This window comes from Vulpes lagopus, chromosome 6 (genome assembly GCF_018345385.1).
Source record: "Vulpes lagopus strain Blue_001 chromosome 6, ASM1834538v1, whole genome shotgun sequence".
Taxonomy (NCBI): Eukaryota; Metazoa; Chordata; class Mammalia; order Carnivora; family Canidae; genus Vulpes; species Vulpes lagopus.
Window position 1 is genome coordinate 43,140,044 of NC_054829.1, and position 20,585 is coordinate 43,160,628.

Consider the following 20,585-nt stretch of genomic DNA (forward strand, 5'->3'; position numbering starts at 1 on the left):
ACCCGTATAGACATCCTCATTCAATCATACTTCAATAAATGAACACCACTGAGAAAAGGAATGGATCCCCATTTTTTTTTTTTTAACTAAAAGAAATTTTTAAAAAATCAGTTACCACGGCAATGTGTTCCATGAAAGTCAGCACTCTACAGAAACCCACTGCCTTCGGGTGCCTCCCGGGAGCAGAGGCCACCCCCTGCCCTGCACGGCCCCTGCTGCGCTGTGCTTTGTAGGAATTCCGACACCGCCCATCTACCGCCCATCTACCGCTTCCCTCTGTCCCCCTTGCCCCAGTGACATTAGAGAGGTAGGGTGTTAATGGTGGACTTGATGAAGTTTGAAGACCCATTTTCTCCCCCTGGAGACCAGCCTGATTTGAACAAATTGAGAACAAAGCACCCCCTTTCTGTCCTTGGGAGAACGCCTGTTGTGTGTCCCTTTTTGCAGCGGGCTCTGCTCCTCCCTGGAGGGGTCAGGGGCAGTCAACAGAGATCCCTCCTGGCGGGGGTTGGGGGGGGCGCACCAGTCCTTGCCTCAGCCCTCAATGGGGCCTGGGGGCCTTTTACTGGTGCTGCCGGTTGGGGGAGCGAGAGGCGGAGCCGGGGCTGGAAGGCAGGGAGCTGCCGCTGGGGGCCTGCAGGGCGTGGGGGTCGAGCTGCGGACCCGGACCCGGACCCGGGCCAGGCTCCCCTGGCCCCGACTCCTCGCTGCTGTCCTCCTTATGGCTGCTCCTGGGCTCCTGGAAGGTGGTGGGGAGGTTCTGGAGAGGACGGGAGGAAAGACAGGCGTGCCTAGGTTTGAGGGACCTTTGAGGGACTTGAGGACTTCGGCTTCTGTTCAATCCAACAGCGTGGATTGAACTCCACGCTCAAAAAATAAAGCGGACAGTTAAATTTGGAAGGGAGGCTGCGGCCAACATTGCATTATTTGCCATTGACATGATTGACTTAATCGTGCCATCATGAAATGGCTCTCAGTTTGAGTAAAGGTAAAAGGAAGCAAGAACGGGCTTGGATGTTACGAGTGCATCTCGGCACGGCGGCCCCCCTCTCAGACGGACAGGACCTCCCCTCCTAGGAGCAGCGCGAGCGGGAGCACGAGGGCGCTCGCGTTCCGGCTAAGTTTGAGCCGCGCCTCCCGCCGTCCGCCGTCACGTGCCGGCCCGCCCCAGTCGCGTTGCTGGGTGGGGGCGACTCTGCCAGGCGCCGGAGCAGGAAGGGAGGCGGTCGTCGTGCCATTCTTAAAGGGGCCCGAGGGAAGGCGAGGAGCTGCTGACGGCCGGAAGGAAAATGGTGAGTTGCCGCCGGGAGGGCGGGGGCCGGAGGGCTGGGCCAGCCAGCGAGGCTCTGCTGTTTGCCGGAGCGGGACTCGGCGGGCAGCGCCCGGGGTGGGTCGGCGGCCGCTTCCGCCCGGCCGCTGGCGCGTGCCCACAGCAGCGACCTGGCCTCCCCCCGCCGCCGCTGCCACCCCGCCTAAGGGCAGCATCCTCCAGCCAGGCCTGGGTCGACGCGCCCAGCCGATCCTGGGACTGGGGTGCGGCCAGTAGGGCTCCTCGCCGGGTCTTTGAGGACGGAGGCTTGCAGCGCCTGAACTGCAGGGCCGGGGGTCTGGCCTAGCGAAGGCTCCCCCCACCCCCACTCGGGTCTCTGCCGGGACCCGGGCCAGGCCTGAGGGGCATATAGGCGCTGAGCATTTTCCGCCTGGCGGCCTTTGCAGGAAGGGCTTGAAAATTTCGGATTCCATTCTCTCCGCCTGGCCTTAGCTTGAGTCTCCTCCTTCCCAGGCCTGTCCCTAAAGGATTTTTCCATATCCTTGCTTTCTTCAGGTAGGGGGCAGTTGGAAACCTTTTGACCCAAGGCTTTGGTGCTTAGCCTTAAAGTGACCGTCCGTAGCTTTAGTTTGCTTCTCCTGGGGACTTTGGCTTTCCATTCTCGAATAGGTTGAACCCCTCGCTCAAAAATAACGTGGAGAATCAAGTAAATTGCCTAACAAGGATTTTCTGGATTTTTCCTATCAGGTGTTTAAATGTGCTCACTACTTTCATTAGAAAGACAACACAATCCCCCCACTGTCCTCTATCTCTGACCTCCCACTCATTTCGCAACCCACCTCCCTCGAATAGGTCGTGTCATGGTCACCAAACCCAAGGGACTGTCTTCATTCTCATCTTTCCTGACTTTTCATCTACATTCCAGGCAATTGACTACTCTCTCCTTTTTGAAGCATCCCCCCCCCCCCCCCCCCCCCCGCCTTTCCCTTGGCTTCTGTTTTTTTCCTCCTACTTTTCCTGTTGGTGTCCATTTGTGTCCCATGCAGACTGTTCTGCTTACCTGAATATCACGTGTAGTTCTAAGCTCCAGTCTAATGCTTTGTTTTCCACTCTGTATTCTTTGTCCATCCTTTCTTACACTTACAGCTTCATTTGTCTCCTACCTATATAAGCAGATGACTTGTGAATTTGTATCACACTTGCTTCTGAGATCCAGTTCAGATCTATATATCCCACTATTCAGTTATCCTGTTGGAAACCTCCCCCCACCCACCCTCCGGACCTTACTTTGTCCAAAATAGAACTCATGCTCTTTCTCTGCAAAACTGCTGTTCCTCAGTGTTTTTAACTCAATGAAAGGTACCATTTAGTCTGTGACACAAGTGAGAAGCTTCAGTCATCTTGGTGGCCCTTTTTTCCTAACTCACCCCACCAATGTCCAGTCTGTCACTAGTGCCTTTATAGAGGTTAAAAGAGTGGCTAGAGATCAGGCTAAAAGATCAGGCTTCACTGGCTGTGTAACTTTGGGGGAGAAATAACTCTCTAAGCCTTAGTTTCTTGCAAAGTGGGGATAATAAAACCATCTTAAGGGATTGTTTTGAGTATGAGAGGAGATGCATGTAAAAGACAGCACTGTGTTTCTCTCATTGTGTTTAATATATATTAACTGTTCATTAGCAGTATTTCCCTACTTCTCTCGATCTTCATCAACCCAAGCTACTTTTCGTCTCTCACTTGGGTCTAGGTTTGCCAAGTAACTAGTCTTGCTCTATTCATCTTGGCACTCTGCCTGTTTCCTGCATGCAAATCTGATCATGTTTCAAACATTACCACTTTGCTTAAAACATTTCACTGGCTTCCCTTTGCTCATAGGATAAAGACCAAAATATGACCCACCGGGCCCTATGTGGTCCAGCCCCAACTCAACCTCCTCTTATACCATGTTCCTGCTCATTCTCTATGCTTGAGTCACGCTGGCCTTTCATTATCTTAGATATGCCATGATTGCTTTAATCAAAGGTCTTTGCCTAACCAGTTTTGGTCCTTCAGATACCTTTTAAGGCAGACCTTTTATGCCCATGCTATTCTTCCCTAGTCTCAAGTTCGTGTAGCAGTCCGTGTCTCTCCTGCCTAGTTCTTATCACAGGTGCAAACAAGTGTATGTTTTCCTGATCCTTTTGATGTAGGTCTGTTCTCTATAGGTATGTTCTCTACTACACTAGATCAGAAGCTCCCTGAGGACAGACCCATATTATTTATTTATTTTATAGGATTGTATCCCTAGCACTTAGCTCAGTGCTTACACTCACTAAATGTTCCTTATCTGGTTAAACCGATATGTGAACACTTGAGCTCAACACTCCTCTTAACTGTGTGTTAATGTTTGCCATATAGAGTTGTTTGCAGGGTGTTATACTCATTCTTAAATGCTTCTACTAACTGTAAGCAATTAGAACTGACTGAGCCTGGGTCCTTTTTCTTGTAGGAAGGAATTTTTGGCCTTATTATGTATTGGGAGGGGTGACAATGCCCCCCAAAAGAGCTATATAAATTAAGTCACAGCATGTTTTTCACTTGGTTCCTGGTCCTTAGAACGTCAGGATTGCACAAGCAGTTCTGAGTATCAAAGCTGGAAGATAATACTTTTGTGATTAATTGGTCTTTGCCTAAAGAGGAATCTAAAATATTTATTAGTTTCACTCACAGTTGTACTTTTGGTTGAAGAGAGAATGGAAATTTTAGTTTTTTAATTTCTGTATCTTTCTTAAAAGATAGAAAAGATAGAGTAGGGTTGAATACTACCTTCAGGAAGCTCCGTATGATTTAGCATCTCTTTCTCTAAGGAGAACTAATAGGATGTGCATACTTGAGTCACACAGGAGCCTTATTCATTGGATAATACTTGTTGGTGGGATGTCTTTTCTAATTGTAAATAGCATATCCTATGGTATCATACCTAACATATTACCAGTGTTCTGAATTTAAAGGACAATTTAAAATTGATAGCTATTTCCTGCTTTAACTTATGCTCTCATTTACCCAATATGGGGTCAAAAAAGCAGGCTTTTGCCTTCGACCCAGGGCGTGATCCTGGAGTCCCAGGATTGAGTACCGCGTCGGGCTCCAGTCCCTCGTCAAGCTTTCTGCATGGAGCCTGCTTCTCCCTCTACCTGTGTCTCTGCCTCTCTCTCTCTCTCTCTCTCTCTCTCTGTGTGTGTGTGTGTCTATCATGAATAAATAAATAAAATCTTTAAAAAAAAGCAGCTTTTATTAAATTTGTATTTTAACTTAAAATTGGAGGCCTTAATCTTTTTGGGTTATTTAGCATTGGTCTCAGAACTGTTCTAACTCTCTTAAAGGGGTGGGGAATGACTTATGCATGAAAAGATCAAAGAATGTGGACCTTATTTGGTACCTGACTCAAACCAGCTGTTGGAGGAAAACAAAACAAACAGTAAGGGGAATTTGAATTCTGTTTGATTATTTGAGGCTAGAATTATTGTTAGTTTTTTTTTTTAGGTGTGATAATGTTGTTGTCCTTATATTTTAATGGTACATGCTGTCATTTTTGTGATACATACAAAAATTTTTACAGTTGAAATGACTTCAGGCCTTTGCTGTGTGACAGACCATCGGGCAGTATTGAGAGTATTGATGAAATAAGATTGGCTATGTGTTGATAATGTTTGAAGCTGAATTATAGGTGCATAGGGTTCCACCATACTACTGTCTCCTTTTGTATGTGTTTGAAGTTTTACACATTAATGAAAGGAGGAAAAAAGCTTTCCATGCTCTTCCTTGGAATCAGTAATACATCTGCATTACTAAAAAAGTGCTTTTGGTAATTTCCTTACTGCATTTCTGGAGAAGAATATCTAACATTTTTTCATAATTTTTAAAGGGTTCTTTTAGTTTTTATATTTGTTTCATCTGGTTTTGCTTTCATAGTTCCTTTTTTTTTTTTTTTTTTGTTCCTTTTTTTAAGTAATCTCTACACCCAGTGTGGGACTTGAACTCATGACCCCGAGGTCAAGAGTTGCATGCTCTACAGACTGAGCCAGCCAGGCATCTCCCTTTCATAATTCTTTTTTTTTTTTTTAAGATTTTATTTATTTATTCATGAGAGACACACACAGAGAGAGAGACATAGGCAGAGGGAGGAGAAGCAGGCTCCATGCAGGGAGCCCAAAGCGGGACTCGGATCCTGGAATACCAGGATCATGTCCTGGGCCAAACACAGACACTCAACCACTGAGCCACCCAGGTGTCCCAAAAAATATACTTTCTAACAGCAGACAGTGATCCTTGTATTTCCTATATTCTTCTCTTCCTCTCTGGTTCTGATGAAGTTGCACATTATTGTATCTAGTTCTTTGAGAACTAGATTAGCCAAAGAAAAAGTTAAAGTATAACATACATATAAGATGAACAAGTGTGTTTAATTAATGTAGATACAAAGGTTGGTAGATTTAAGAGCTCTTTAATTATTTGTGTGCTTAAGGGCAGCTCGAGTGGTTCAACGGTTTAGCACCGCCTTAAGCCCAGGGCATGATCCTGGAGACCCGGGGTCGAATCCCACGTCGGGCTCCCTACATGGAACCTGCGTCTCCCTCTGCCTGTGTCTCTGCCTCTCTCTCTGTGTGTCTCTCATGAATAAATAAAATCTTAAAAAAAAAAATTGTGTGTTTCATATTAACTCACATAGTTGTGACATATGTAGATGTCACTGTATGTTTTTAAAGAAAGGTATTAGCTTTTATAACTTTAACATGACCTTGGTTAATTGTATTGAAGTCATGGCATTTTATGCATCTTTTTTTTCTTTTCTAGAGTGAGTCTTTGGTGGTTTGTGATGTTGCTGAAGATTTAGTGGAAAAGCTGAGAAAGTTCCGTTTTCGCAAAGAAACAAACAATGCTGCCATTATAAGTAAGCTAAACGTGATCGCCTCAGTTACATGGTCTTAGTTGATTTTTATCTTACAGCTACATTGAATAAATTGAGCTCTTAGGAAATAATTTGCCTCCTTCTGTTTTAATCCTCTCCCTTTCTTTTAGATCACTTTAAAAAATAAGTAACAGCTGTTAACATAGAACAGAGGTGGAGTGCTTACCTTCCTCCTCAGCTGCCTACACAGCTCTGGAGAAAATGATCTTAGTCACTTGGTCATTGTAGTGACCCATCCAACTCCATCCTTTAACTTCTCAGGAGACTAAAAATTGCCCAGTCATTCAATCTCAACCAGAAACCTTTACCTGCACCTGAAATGGTTAAGTGTTCAGCTTTGTCTTCAAAGTGATTTGAGGCCTTATTTCAATTCTAGACTTGAGCCCCAGTTTTATAGAGCATACTTTTAAGTGTCACTGACTTCTGACAATGGAAAGAATTATTTGCATATTGCCTCTCCTACTGTGAACTGTATGTGATGTTATGCAGATTTCTTTTATGTTCTTAAGTTATATTTGGTATGGGAGTGGTGATTTAGAAAGCTGAAGGGGAAAGTCAAGGGGGTAACAGTGCAGAACTCTATAGACTATGCTTAAGAGAGAGGGATCTGGCAGATGTGAATTGAGGTAGTGACAACTTGTCATGAGTTTTGGCTCTATTACAAATTAATCCTACAACAGAGACATACAGTTCTTAAAAGTGAAAATTCATGTCAGTGCCATTTTGCTGCAAAAGGTAAAGATATTTGAGATCTTTCTATAAGAATTTACTATGAAATCAGTGCAAAACCAAAAATGGCCGGCTTTTCACAGTAATAGAAAAGAATAAAGGCATAGGATATCTAAATATACTTCATTTGGCTTTGGATTGTTAAATATATTTGAATATAGATATAACTGCTATTTGATAATCTTGTATCTCATAATAATCATATTGCACTATGAAATCTTGACTCTGGAGAAGCAGGGAATTCATGGTGGTTCTCTCTTAATTTCTGGTCTGCTTTTTCCTGCAGTTCTAACCATGTTATATAGACCAATCATGTTTGCAGTCATCCTTTCGGACCTTATGTAGGAAGTTGCATTTGAGTTACAGAATTCTTCAGATACACAGGAAATATAAGGAGCTGACATAAAACTCTAAATAAGCAAATTAGGTGATGCGAATTATGGGTAAAAGCCTTTAAATGCTGACTGCTTGAAAAGCACAGCTAGCTAATAGACCATAAACTAAACTGCATATGAGTTTTATGTTTGTGTTTCTTAGTGTTTTAATTTTAGATGCCAGAGAAAGGGCTGAGAATCCGTGGGTTGGGTAGATCAAGGTCACATTAGAATCACAGTTTACTTATACTTTATTTTTATTTTAGTGAAGATTGATAAGGATAAACGCCTGGTGGTACTGGATGAAGAGCTTGAGGTTTGTTTGATCTGCTAAGTACATTTTTATAGTTAAGCACTTACTATTGCCTAAAAGATGCTATGTTAGTTACATGTACTTTTAAAATGAGTCTAAATACATGCTCATTATGCATGAAAACCATGTGCTAATTATTTTGTAGCACATTGTCTTGTTAATTGAATCACCTTTAAAACATTACTGAAATTCAGGGTAGTAAGTGGTAGAAGTTAGAGCTACATGTCCAGTATAACTTCTAAATTGCTTGACCAGTAATTAAAAACTAAAATGCTTATAACCTAAGCATTTAGTTTGTCAAATTAAGTAACTAATTTAGACTAAAAAGAAATTAACTTTTTCCCCCTTAAGCCAGACATTGATGTTTCCTTTGAAAGGTAGCTTATTAATCTTATTATTTCCTGACAGCTGGAACATGAGCATCTTAATTAAGAGAACTAAACTGAGTGGGCTTTCAATGGATTGAGGGTTTAGTAATCTCAGTTTATATACAATTTAGTAACATAAGATTTTGCATTGTGGTATATGGTTATGAATTTATATCTATTAGTAGAATGGTTGTTTGGCATATCTCTTAAGTATTTATGGGTTAGAAAAATGTTTAAAAGTTGTTTTTCTTTATGGTGCCAGGGCATTTCACCAGATGAACTTAAAGATGAACTGCCTGAACGACAACCTCGATATCCTTTTCTTAGTGCTTTTAATAGATTTGTTTTCTTTAGTGGTCAGAATTTTATTTATGAAGTTGGTTTGTTCAATTTTTAAAAACCCTATATTTTACAAAATCTTATACAACATGATCTGTTCTTAAAGTAGGTACTCACATACTGGACTAAGAAAAATGGGAAGTTGACATTTTAATGGGATGAATTATTTCCTTTTTAAAAAATTCCTTCTGTTATTATGTGTTTACAGTAAATAGAAAAAATCCATCCTAAATCCATACTTTTATAATTTATTTTTGAGAGATTATATGTTTTTGTAATTTCGGGGCTCATGTATGCTTTTGTGGAAAGATAATGATAAGATAAAGATATGGCTCAAATGGATAGGACAGAAATTTACCATTCATTAGCACCCTAAATATGTGTTTTCTTTCAGAACTTTGTTGGTAAGTACTTGTATCAAATAGAGCAGTAATTTTAGTTTCTTTAACTTGAGAAAAACCTTCATTGTGTATAGTTATAAATACCAACATGATGATGGAAGAGTTTCGTATCCTCTGTGCTTTATTTTCTCCAGTCCTGTTGGTGAGTGAATTTCTTTAAATAGTGCGTTATTTGGATCTGATCTAATTAAACCATTTTTATAGGAGACAAATGTTATGCTTGTTTTAAAGATGTGAAGTGTTGAATAGCCTAAAAGGTATGTATGCACATGAATTCAGCCCTAGAAGAAAGTTACTATAATGTATCCATTCTTAAGAACTTGCTTGTTTCCTTAGGATAAATTTCTAGAAGTGTAATTGTTTAGTCAAATCATACATACTTTTTAAGGAATTTGAAATGTGACATTTTAAAATACCAACATATATTTTCTTTTTAAGTTTTGTGTATAAGTACATAACTTAATGTATAATCATGATATATATTTGTGTTTATCTTTAAAATAGTACTTACTGATGAGATGCCTAGAACCTTGAGAAAAGTCCCAGAGTAGCTTACATTGGATATTAAAGTGGCTTATTGTTACTTATGATATATCCATTATCACCAGAACTCCCAGTACCACCACCATTTAAAGCCCACAATAAACTTTCTGAACTTTTCTCTAAACTTTACTACCTGTATCGTTTATTTAGCACTTAAAATATACTGCAGTACCTTTTTAACTTAATATGTAAGCAGCCTGTAACTTTTTCAGGACAGGTCTCCCCACAATGATCCATCACCATCCCTAAACCTGTATATGTTTGGCATCCATAAAATTGATCTTGATATTTAATGTCAAAATTAGGTTATTCTGAAAGCTTCTTAAGTATTTACAAGGTTCTAAAAGATCTGCAGAGACCTAGCCACATTTATTTTTATCAACCTATGGACTTGTCATTTAGCAGTGGCTCCATGCAGGCAGTATGCAGTGTAAGACTCTTGAAATACACCATACACGTTTAGACTGAAGTTTTTTGTAAGCCTGATAGCAAAGAAAATCCTAAATATGCCATTTTAGAAGTAAAAAATGAAAGCCCATCCCTTTTTCAAAAGCTAAGTCTCATTTCTATACTAATCTCTTTTCCAGGGTGTAAGCCTGAACAACAGATGATGTATGCTGGGAGTAAGAATAAGCTAGTCCAAACAGCTGAACTAACCAAGGTGGTATTTATGTTTTACTTGGTTGTTGAGACAATATTTTTCTCTCACTATTAGGGCAATAGCTAAAGTAATCTGAAGAGTTAAGTATTTTTTATGCAGGTGAGTTATTTAGAACAGAACAGTAAATATAGAAAGTTTTACTGTTTGAAAATAGAATGATAGAAGTCTTTTTTTTTTTTTTTTTAAGATTTTATTTATTTATTCATGAGAGAGAGGGAGAAAGAAAGAGAGGCAGAGACACAGGCAGAGGGAGAAACAGGCTCCATGCAGGAAGCCTGACGGGGGACTCTATCCTGGGTCTCCAGGATCACACCCTGGACTGAAGGTGGCGCTAAACCACTGAGCCACCCAGGCTACCCAGAATGATAGAAGTCTTTAATCAAAATGTGTTTTTTGAATAGAAATTATAAGTTGATTAGAAGAAATCACATTTAAAATATAGGCAGCTTTAGAAAAGCTACTGCCACTAATTCAGTCTATTGAGAGTTTTTTCATCTTGCATAATGTCATCTCTAGTAGATAAAAGTAAGCATTGAAGCTTCTGAGAGCCCTTTACCATAGGCTAAATGAACCAAATTCTGTGCAGAAATTCCCTATTAATGCAGTTAACTGTATATAGTACCAAAGTCTAAAATTAATTGGTAAGAATACTTAATGAGCTTTACTATGCTAGACCATTCTGTTTTATATGAGACACTTTGCTTAAGATTTAACATTCCCCCATTGTTTTATGGCATTGTTGAAGTTTAACAGTAAGAGGGGTACTTGTTCTCATACTTTATATAACTTCCATGCATTAGTTTGAGTTGACACAGTATATACTTTTAAGGTTTTGAATTGGAATAGTATATCACTGAAACAATATTAAGTAACATTTCCTTTTAGGTTTTATTTTAAGGACAGTGTCAGTGTTTTCCCCTTAAGTGTTTAATTATCAACCCAGGAGATGTCATTTAAGTGCCCTTGGCCTTTTCCCTTTATCTTATGTGGTTGTCATTGACACCACCAACTTATCGACACTACTTTTTCTCATTTGTACCATAGGAACACCCTGGAGTTGCTATAAGGGGGTTAGTTTGTTAGGAGGGAGCCCTGTTAACAACCTCATTTCTGTTCTAATTCCACGCACACCATCAAGTGCTAGAACTAAGGCATTAGAATTTATAAGTTACTTTTACAAATAATCACATTGAGTGTTCAACACAATCATGTGAGTTTGATGGTGATATTCCTATTCTGTAGATGGAAGAACTGAGATTTAGAAGATAAAACTGTTGTCCAAGAGTTGTCCATGATAGTAAATGACAGACCTAGGATTCAAACCCACATTGGCTTCGATCCCATCTTTTCTGCTGTATTACATTGCTTCTTTACAGCCATTATACTTCCTGGGCCTGTGTGTGTATACAGATTCTTGCAGAGTTTTGTGCTGTGGACCTGTAGTCCATCCTTTTAAAACAATCTACAGCTGTGTTTCCTCCAACTATGGAAGACCAGCATATATTCTTCCACTTACTAACTAGCTAGATTGATTTTAGTTGTGTGTACTCGGGGTATCTCTCCTAGTGGGTAAGATGTACAGGACTGTTCTTTTAGAATATTCATAGGTTTGTACTTTTAAGATAAGAGTTTTGGTTTTATGCCGTCTTGATTGCTAAACTTTGGTAATACAGTACTTAGCATTTCAAAAAGTAAAGGTATATCTAATTTACAAAGAGAAGTCATGACCAACATGAATGAAAGGAGGAGAATTTGTTTTTTAATACTCACATATATAGTGTGTGTATTTATTTATTTTTTGAGTGCCAAAGTATGACCTAAGGTTCTTTTCTTAAGGTATTCGAAATAAGAAATACCGAAGACCTAACCGAAGAATGGTTACGTGAGAAACTTGGATTTTTCCACTAATGTGAACTTCTGTGTTTCTAAAGTATTTATGTATTAACCTGACCATACTGGAACCAGACATAAATACTTATGCCTAAAAATGCACTGTTACTTACAGTTTGTTTCCTGCAGTAAAGAAAAATTCTTCATTTGTTCAAAGTTTGAACAAAGGGGAAATCATCTTCATAGTAATGAAACTTTGTAAAGTGTTTCCTTATATTTGTAATTGTTAGGTGGACTACTTCTCTCCAGGGATTTTTTGCACTCTTGTGACTAATTTCTATAACTTATGGTTCAGAATTTGTTACTATTTACAGACACCATTGGAAAGTGGGTATTAGATTGTGATAGACAACAGTTGCCTCCTTTTGACAAATACTGGATATTAGCAGTTTATATATGAAAATAGCATATTATCACTTGTCAAATCTTTAAAATTAAGTTGGGGTAAAAGACTTGAATGACCCAATTTAGAGCCATGAAAAATAATTTACTGTAATGTAAGCTGCATTACAGATACACTTGTCACCAATTCCATGCCTTCTTTGGTTTCCTGTATCTTTTTAATCAAGTCCAGAAACTTTGTTCATCAATCATTCATTCTTAAGGTCTGAGAGTTAGATTTTATAGTAGTTATGACTATTCTGTTTTCTTCTTATAGAAAATAGCATGTTAGTCTTGGAAATTGATAGGTTGGAACTAATCAAGGGCTTCATTCCTGGTTGTGTCATAGCTAGATAGTTTTGGATCTAGGTTAATAACACTTTATTTATAAAGCACCTCTTAATGTCCTGTGAACACAAGTTATTTTAAATGTGTTAATACTGTGCCTTTGATTTGTTAGCTTTAAAGTTAGTTTAAAACTTTTACACTGCCAGTATTCTGGATTTGGTGAAATTAATACTTTTGTAAAGGGTCCAAGTAAAACAATTTTCTAACGTGTGTATCTGAAATTTGTAATAAAATCAACCTCATATTTTTAAAATTCCAACTATCTGCTTGGATTGGTGAATATATGGCAGTTGAGAGTTATAATTTGGGGTACATTTATGATGACTTTTGTGCCATAGGAAAAATTACTTATCTTAAAACCTTGGCTAGAGTTAATAACATTAACACATCAGTAGAAATTGCATCTTATGTCCTAAATGTCAGAAGATATTCTAAACTGGATATCTGTTTTATTGGCATTCTCGGCATAAAGCAAGGATTCTAATATATAGTGTACTTTAAGAACATAAAATTAACTGTTTAACATTAATTTGATAAAAGGTCTTGAGACTGTAAAGACTAACTGAATTTGGTGAACAAATTCTTATATTAAGAATATCTCAATCATTTCAAAACTGGAAAGGCATTATTTTATGTTGGTGTATTTTTCATTTCTATATTCTTTGCATTTTTTTGAGGTTTCTGTGCCAACTTTAATGAAGAGGTAAAGATAGTTGGAATTTTCACAATATTGAATCTTCTGTTGCCAACACTGTTTGGCTTCACTAATCTCAAAAACAGGAAGCAATAGGAAGTTAGTTGGAGATGAGGAAGTGCTAGAGTGGGCATTTGTTTTGGTTAGTGAATGGGAAGGATTCTTTATTCTAATTTCCAGAGAGAGAGAGAGAGAGAGAGAGAGAGAGAGAGAGAACTTCACCCAGGAAGTTTACGAGTTCTTTAAACAACTATTTTGATATTGGAGAAGAATACTTATAATTCTGCGGAAATGCAAATAAAACCCAAATGAATGGAGAGAGTTTTTAATGTTCTTAAATGAAGGAAATGAGATTTCGTTTCACCTGGTTTGCAGCAATAAGAGAAACTAGTGCTGCAAGAATGTATTTTTTAATGAGGTTCCTTACTTTGTCTTGCATGTTTTAGTTATTTTGTTTTCAAATTTGAAAATCCTTCATAATGTCAGATGAGACTGACTTACATAAACAGAACTTAGTTCCCCTGTTCTCTAACAGGGACAGAGAACTGTGATAAATCATGTTTTTTTGAATTTGTTTGACTTCTTATCAATAACATGTATTTTGCAAGACAGTAGATTGATTGGGGAAATCAGTAGAACATGTTTTTACTCCCTCTGTCCTGTAGGGAGACTTACAAATCCTATGCTCTAGAGTTGTTCTCAGACTTTTTATATAAATTTCCCTTCCATGTAATCAAATTTTGCATTGTTCTTTTCAAGAATATTTTCAGTTTGCTCTCTTTTTCTGCCTTCTCTCAAATAGTAACTCCAGATTGGATAATTCCAGTTTTTACATTCCATAGCTTTCCGGTGCAGCCATTCCCATTCATATCTTAATCTTTCCCTTTTGGCATCAGCTTTTTTCCTGGGAACCTCCTTCATGGTCTTCTAAGTCAGCATTAGTTTTAAAATTCTTGGCCTTGCATAAGTTCTGCATAGCATCTGATGTTGTCACAATAGAGCCAACTAGTAATCCTAGCATATTTTTAGTATGGTTTTTGTGGCAACATAAATGACAAATGAAGAAATCTGTTCTCAGGTTACTATGCTGAAATTCCAAAATGTCAGAGTTTTGAATAGTCTTCACTTTGTTTTGGTATTGAAGCAATCATGTTAGGAAAAAGATTGTTAGATTGTTTTTGTTTAATTGACTTCTAAAATAAATGTTCAAATTTGTCTATTTCTAAAAAGTTTACCAAATGCCTAGTGCAGTTAAACATACTCTTGTTTAAGAGGGTGTTGCTAAATTTTTTATTACCATTACTAAATAATCTTTGTAGCAGAATGTCTGTCAGCACTTTTCTCTCCCCTTTTATCTCCTATTTTCAGGAGTCAAATGTAGCCATAAACTGTATCTGGTTTGACACTTTAAAAATTTCCAGTTAGAGGAGTTTATTGCCAAATTAAATTTGGCTGTCTTTATTCCCCACCTATATGTAGATAGTAAGGAAGATATACTTAAAAAAATGTTTGGACTACTTTGAAACCTGAGCAATGTCATTAATCCATAATGTGGACTAGTGATGAATAGATATTTTCATAAGAGTTTAAATGCTGATATTTGGTGGAAGTAGAGAGTAACTTGTATTCTATCAATTCAAGTATTCTTAGTACAGTTGCTTTCTCTATTTGTTCACTAGACTGATAATACTGGAATCTATAGAATTTGAGCCTTTACAACTTATGTGAAGAAGTGTCTCAAACATTTCTGGACAAATCTTATTTTGTATTTCTGGAAGAATGTAAATCTTCTTAGGCCACTTAACACCAATGGTCCCAAGTTGAATATTCTTGAGAAATCTGTTTCTTGTTATGCCATTTGACATTTCAAATCAGTGACCATGTTCATGTAATATTCAAAACAACTATGTTAAGGTTGTGATAGAAACTGTGTTTTATTGCTTTTTGGAATATAGTTCATATACATATATTACTTGAATATTGTTTGAGATCACTAACTTGCCAGGGCAGTTCCCACTGATCTAGATGGTCCAATATAATCTCATCGAGGAGGCTTGAAACATTAATGGTTTGGTCTTGTGAATTTTAACAGTTCCCTGTCATCATTTAACAAACTCAACAACTGGCACAACTTTTTAAGCTGTGATTTCAGTCTCTGCTAGTTCATATTGCATGTTTATTTTGGACAGTCTTCTGTTAAGCATGGTGCTTGTACTGGTTTAAATAAAATGTTAACACGAAAGGACTTTTGGCTTTCATTTTTTTCTCACCCCCTCTGCCTTTTGAAGTTACTATTACCTGCTTGGCTCAAGTTGTGTGGCTTTTGCGTGAGCCACACAGATTCACTTTACATTCTCTGGGAAAACTGAGAGGCAAAAATAAACAGGAATCTCTTGGCAAAGATGGGATTATAAAATAAAAAGATTATAAAAATTTCTAAAACTTGTCCTGAGGCTAAAATGATTTGTTTGTAGTGGTGGGAAGGCATTATATCATGATGAACCCTTGCTCTTGACGGGAAAACTATATGTTAAAGGGGCTGTATACTTCCTAACAAGTCAAGTTGAAGGATCTTTTATTGAATATAGTATATCACTATTTATTAAACATCCATTGAAGATCCATCCTACCTTTCTGCGTGGTTTGTGTTTCATAGCTCTCTATCGAATGAGTACAAGTCACCACTACTTACCTAGCCTTTAGTCTACCATACACGTCTTGTGGTTGAATATGTGATAGAAGTCACTTGTTTGTTTGTGAGAGGATTAGTTTATGCCTTCCTGTCTTCAAAAATCTCACAAGGAGAATTGGCCAGAGCTTGGAAACATGTCTTATTTCTCAAATTTGTCTATTTACCTATTCAAACAGCCAGCTCCTAAATTTTTTCACCTTCATTTTTTTTCCTGTCCTTTTACTTTTCAGCAAAAAGCATTTCTGACCACTTTAAGTCCCAGGGTGAGCCCACTTTAATTTGTATGAGGGCACACCCTGAGTGGATATTGGATCCTTTACAGTATATTTTTGGTTATGTTGGGGAGCCAAGTAGATATAAAGATCTTACTGCTGAGCATCAGGGAATTTTTACACCATCTCTTTACTTGAGGTCTGTCCCCACATGACATGAAAGCATCTTGCCAAGGTAACCCCCTTTTCTAGTTATAGGAAAGGAAAAACAGAATGCCTAGGTTGTATCCAAAAGCAATGCTGTAGTCTCCAGACTGTGTGTGTGTGTGAGAGTGTGCATGAATGAGCAGGACACACCTTGTTACTATCACAGGATTAAGCACGGATTCTCTTCCTAGAATTTCAGGCTTTGAGTATTTTGGCCCACTCCTTGTCTATGGTAGACAGCCAAGCCCAAATGTGCTGTAGCCCTCCATTAGGTAGAAATGCCCCAGTCACTGCTCCTTGCTGAAGCCTTCAAGTATCCATGATTTGCCCCACATGTCTGTACCTCTCGTCCTCAGCCCCTCCCCATCCTTCAGATACACAGGATCTCTCATTTTCAACCCCCTGGTTGAACTCTAGAGCCTAGCCTCTTAGATGCCACTTGACTGGTACCAAACAATGAGCTGGGCCAATCTCCCAGTGTCAGATACCAAGAGGTACTTTACAGTTCAATTCCTGACGCTGGAAAGATGACCTCATTCTCTTGAAGTGGGAACTGAGCTTGGAAGCATGCCATTAGATGGAGAAGAGGGAGAGAAGATGCCAGGTGGGGCAGTATAGAAGCAGGCGTGCAGAGTAGCTGAAGCATGTTGAAGGAGAAGCCCCACACTGAAGAGTCACATTCTCATCTTTGAGGTTCCTAGGGCCTCTTTTGACCCAGGGCCACTCCGCAGAGTTCCCTCTGAGACTTGGTTGGTTAGCTCTTTCTGGATTCCTCTGCATGTCTGTCCCTACCAGAAATTAAGTTATTGTGGACATGTCTGTTTACTTGCATGCAAAAGAAGCTAATTCTGATGCTACTACTGGTTTCACCCGCCACTATTCCCTAAATTTACACTCCAGCCTAGTTGAATACCCACCCTTATTTCATGCAAACATGCTCTGGGCCTCATCCCCCTACCAACAGGGGCATCCTCCCCAGGCTGCTGCTTGCTGCCTGTGAAAATCAACAATCTTCAATAATTATCTCCAATGCCATGAGATTGGTATACCATGAAATCTATTGTTGGTTGAACTAAATACAGTAACTAATGTAGGAAAACACAAAACTTTTATTAAACCAGTATCATTAGAGAAAAATCAGAAAATGCAAGCAAAAAGAAGAAAATGTCTACTGCCCCAAGAAATCCACTGTGACCTTTTTTTGTTACTTCTTTCCCGTCTGGAGGAATTCTCTGGCCTCCATAGCTTTTTTAGACACCCTAAAAATTTATAGAATTACACTCATTTTTTCAGGTAATAAAAATCCCAACCTAGTCCAACATCAAAACTTAAATATCTTACTTCCTTTAAAGCAAGCTCCCTCCCTCACTTCTCTCTTCCCTCCATTCCACTTCCATCAAGTCCACTTAAGCCTGGGAACCCCTCATGGGGATGGGATGTAGTCTGTCCCTCATTACTGCCTCCCTGCCTCGCTCCCCCATTAACTAGTTGTCTCTGGACCCTCTGGGATTGGTAGGGGGAGGCAACATAAGGGAGCAGAAAAAGACACATTCACCTGGTACAAATGTAATCTGGAGTCAGAGCTCTCTGGGGTATGGCTACTGTCAAGTACCAATTCTTTTTCCTCATTGAATGCTTCCGAGAGTTCCTTGCCAATTCCCACTGGGGATTTTGGCTGAAAGTCCCCTTGACATGGGTCATGTCGTCTATGGCTAGTGGCTTTACAAACTCTTAGCTTCTGGTAGGCAGCACCTTACTTCTCTAGACTGGCATCTTGTCCAGCTCCTTTCCTCAGGGTTCATGCTGGCCCACAAGAAGCATGCATGTTGGTCTCGTTGCCATCAGGGAGGGTACAGTTTGCTTCCTTCGCCATCCATCAGGGTCAGCTCTCAGATCCTGCCCCTGCATACTTCTCATACTTCTCTGATCTCATTGTGGCCTATTCTAGCCCACTACACCCAAGCCATGCAGGGCTTATTTTTGTTCCTTTTTTTTTTTTTTTTAAAGATTTTATTTATTTATTCATGAAAGGCAGAGACACAGGCAGAGGGAGAAGCAGACTCCTTGTGGGGAGCCGGATGCAGACTTGATCCCAGGACCCCAGGATTATGCTCCGAGCACAAGGCAGGTGCTCAACCATTGGGCCACCCAGGCGTCCCTTATTTTTGTTCTTTAAACACATCAAGCTCAGGCATTTTCACTAGCTGCAGCTTCTTCCTGGGAAGATTGGCCACTCTCCTTCTTCTGCACCCACCCACCTCCCCAATATTCATTTGGCTGGCTCCTTTATTCTGAACTGAGTTTAAATGTTGCCTCTTAGAAAGGCTTTCCCTGATCATTCATCCTAAGGTAGCAACACCTCCACCATCATATCACATCTGTTTTAATTCTCTGCCTAGCACTTACTACCATCTGATAGTTTTCTAATTTATATAACTGATCTGAAGAAGGACTCTCAAAGGTAATCATGTAAAAACAATTTTGGGGTTGTTTTTCAAAAATTGCTACCTCTCTGTTCCCCATCAAATCTCTCTTTTTTTCCTCTGGCTAAAAAAACTTCCATGATGATCTATTTCCATAATATTTGTTACAAGTTTCTTTTTCTGTTACTAAGATTCACTTCTGTTTGTTTTAAAAATTCAATCTCATATTTGATTCAAATTTCATCTCTCCTTCAACACACACTATACTTGGGGTGGGGTAGGACAGAGCACTTGTCCTCAGGTCCTGCTCTCTTCTATTGCCACTGGCGCTTTCCCCCATGGTGTTGGGGAGGGGAGGTTGAAAGAAAAGACATTAACTTCTCTGCCTGCTTGGGCCAGTGGATTCTAACCTCCTGGATCTGTTTTTTTTTTTTTTTTTTCCTCACTTGCACGTGCTGCTGGTAAGCGGATTGCTATTTTGGATGTCGTTAGCTTCTCTATTTATCACTGACTGGCCATGAGTTCCCAGAGTAGGGCAGGCCGCCTTCAAATGCTGATTCTTTCCTAGAAGTCATCTTTTGCATCTTTGGATGACTTTTTAGAGCTTCTTCTTGGTTACCCTTTCTATGACTTTTGTTTTACTTGAATTAATCATGATCTTTTGTCCCCATTTTCTTATTTTTCAATGTAGTTATTTTTTCCCTAAATACCTCCAGCAGATTACTCAAATGCCTAGCCAATTCTTCCAAATGCTTCAACAAATAGAAAATTCTGTCAATTCCAAAAGATTTCAAATAAGAAAGGAGACTACATACATTTAAGTAAATTGTAGCTGAAGGAAAAATGTTTTCCTATGATTTATCTGGTAACCTCCACATTTTTCCTCTCTAGGTCTCTTACTGGCTTGGATGTTGGACTGCTTGCTCTGAATCTTTAATTTTCTTATCTTTTCTATTGTTCATCTTTTTATCTTTTTTGTTCTTATTCTGAGAGATTGACCTCAACTTTGTCTTCTAACCTACTTATTGATTTTAAAATTTCAGTTATAGGGGCACCTGGGTAGTTAGTTCAGTGGTTGAGCATCTGCCTTTGGCTCGGGTGTGATCCTGAGGTCCTGGGATGGAGTCCCACATCCAGCTCCCCACAGAGAGCTTGCTTCTCCCTCTGCCTATGTCTTTCTGTGTCTCTCATAAATAAACAAATAAACATCTTTTAAAAAATTAAAAAATAAGATTTGAGTTATATATTTAAAAGCAATACAATTCTTAAAATATTTTGTTTATTTATTGAAGAGAGAGAGAGAGCACAAGCAGTGGTAAGGGAGCATGTGGAAGGCCAGAGGGAGAGGGAGAAGCACTTTCCACTGAGCAGGGAGCCAGACACAAGGCTTGATCCCAGGACCCTGAGATCATGACCTGAGCCAAAGGCAGATGCTTAACTGACTGAGCCACCCAGGCACCCCTAAGAGTCAGACAAGTATTATTAGTAAGATTGAACAGTTAAGCAAGGAAAACAAAATTTCTTCATAGTCTATAAAATATTTTAGAAACGCTTTATATCTCAACAAAGGACTTATCTGGGAACCGGCAGCTAACAGCATTTCTACAATTAAATATTTTATGAATACATTTAAAAAGAAACTACAGGGGCTCCTGGGTGGCTCAGGCAGTTAAGCCTTGGACTCTTGATTTTGGCTCAGGTCATGATCTCAGGGTTGTGCGATATAGCCCCACCTTGGACTCTGCTCTGGGAGTGGAGCCTGCTTGAGATTCTCTCTCTCCCTCCTTCTTCGACT

At 39.3% G+C, this 20,585-nt stretch overlaps 1 protein-coding gene across 2 annotated transcripts; it reads left to right on the plus strand.

Moving 5' to 3' along the window:
- The first annotated feature begins 1,142 nt into the window (after positions 1 to 1,142).
- Positions 1,143 to 15,498, plus strand: GMFB (glia maturation factor beta). Of its 2 annotated transcripts, none has more exons than XM_041759383.1 (7): positions 1,143 to 1,292; positions 6,101 to 6,197; positions 7,585 to 7,634; positions 8,262 to 8,311; positions 8,796 to 8,881; positions 9,870 to 9,943; positions 11,780 to 15,498. In XM_041759383.1, the coding sequence occupies exons 1-7, from the start codon at positions 1,290 to 1,292 to the stop codon at positions 11,849 to 11,851; spliced, it is 432 nt and encodes a 143-aa protein (XP_041615317.1). In that variant the 5' UTR covers positions 1,143 to 1,289; the 3' UTR covers positions 11,852 to 15,498. The 2 variants fall into 2 exon arrangements, with proteins under 2 accessions (XP_041615317.1, XP_041615318.1); XM_041759384.1 differs by having other exon boundaries at positions 1,144 to 1,292; positions 8,799 to 8,881.
- The last annotated feature ends 5,087 nt before the right edge of the window (positions 15,499 to 20,585 follow it).

Coding starts and splice junctions, on each gene's coding strand:
- GMFB (XM_041759383.1), top strand. Junction 6,198..7,584: donor AAACAATGCTGCCATTATAA/GTAAGCTAAACG, acceptor TTTTTATTTTAG/TGAAGATTGATAAGGATAAA. Junction 8,312..8,795: donor CTGCCTGAACGACAACCTCG/ATATCCTTTTCT, acceptor TAACTTGAGAAA/AACCTTCATTGTGTATAGTT.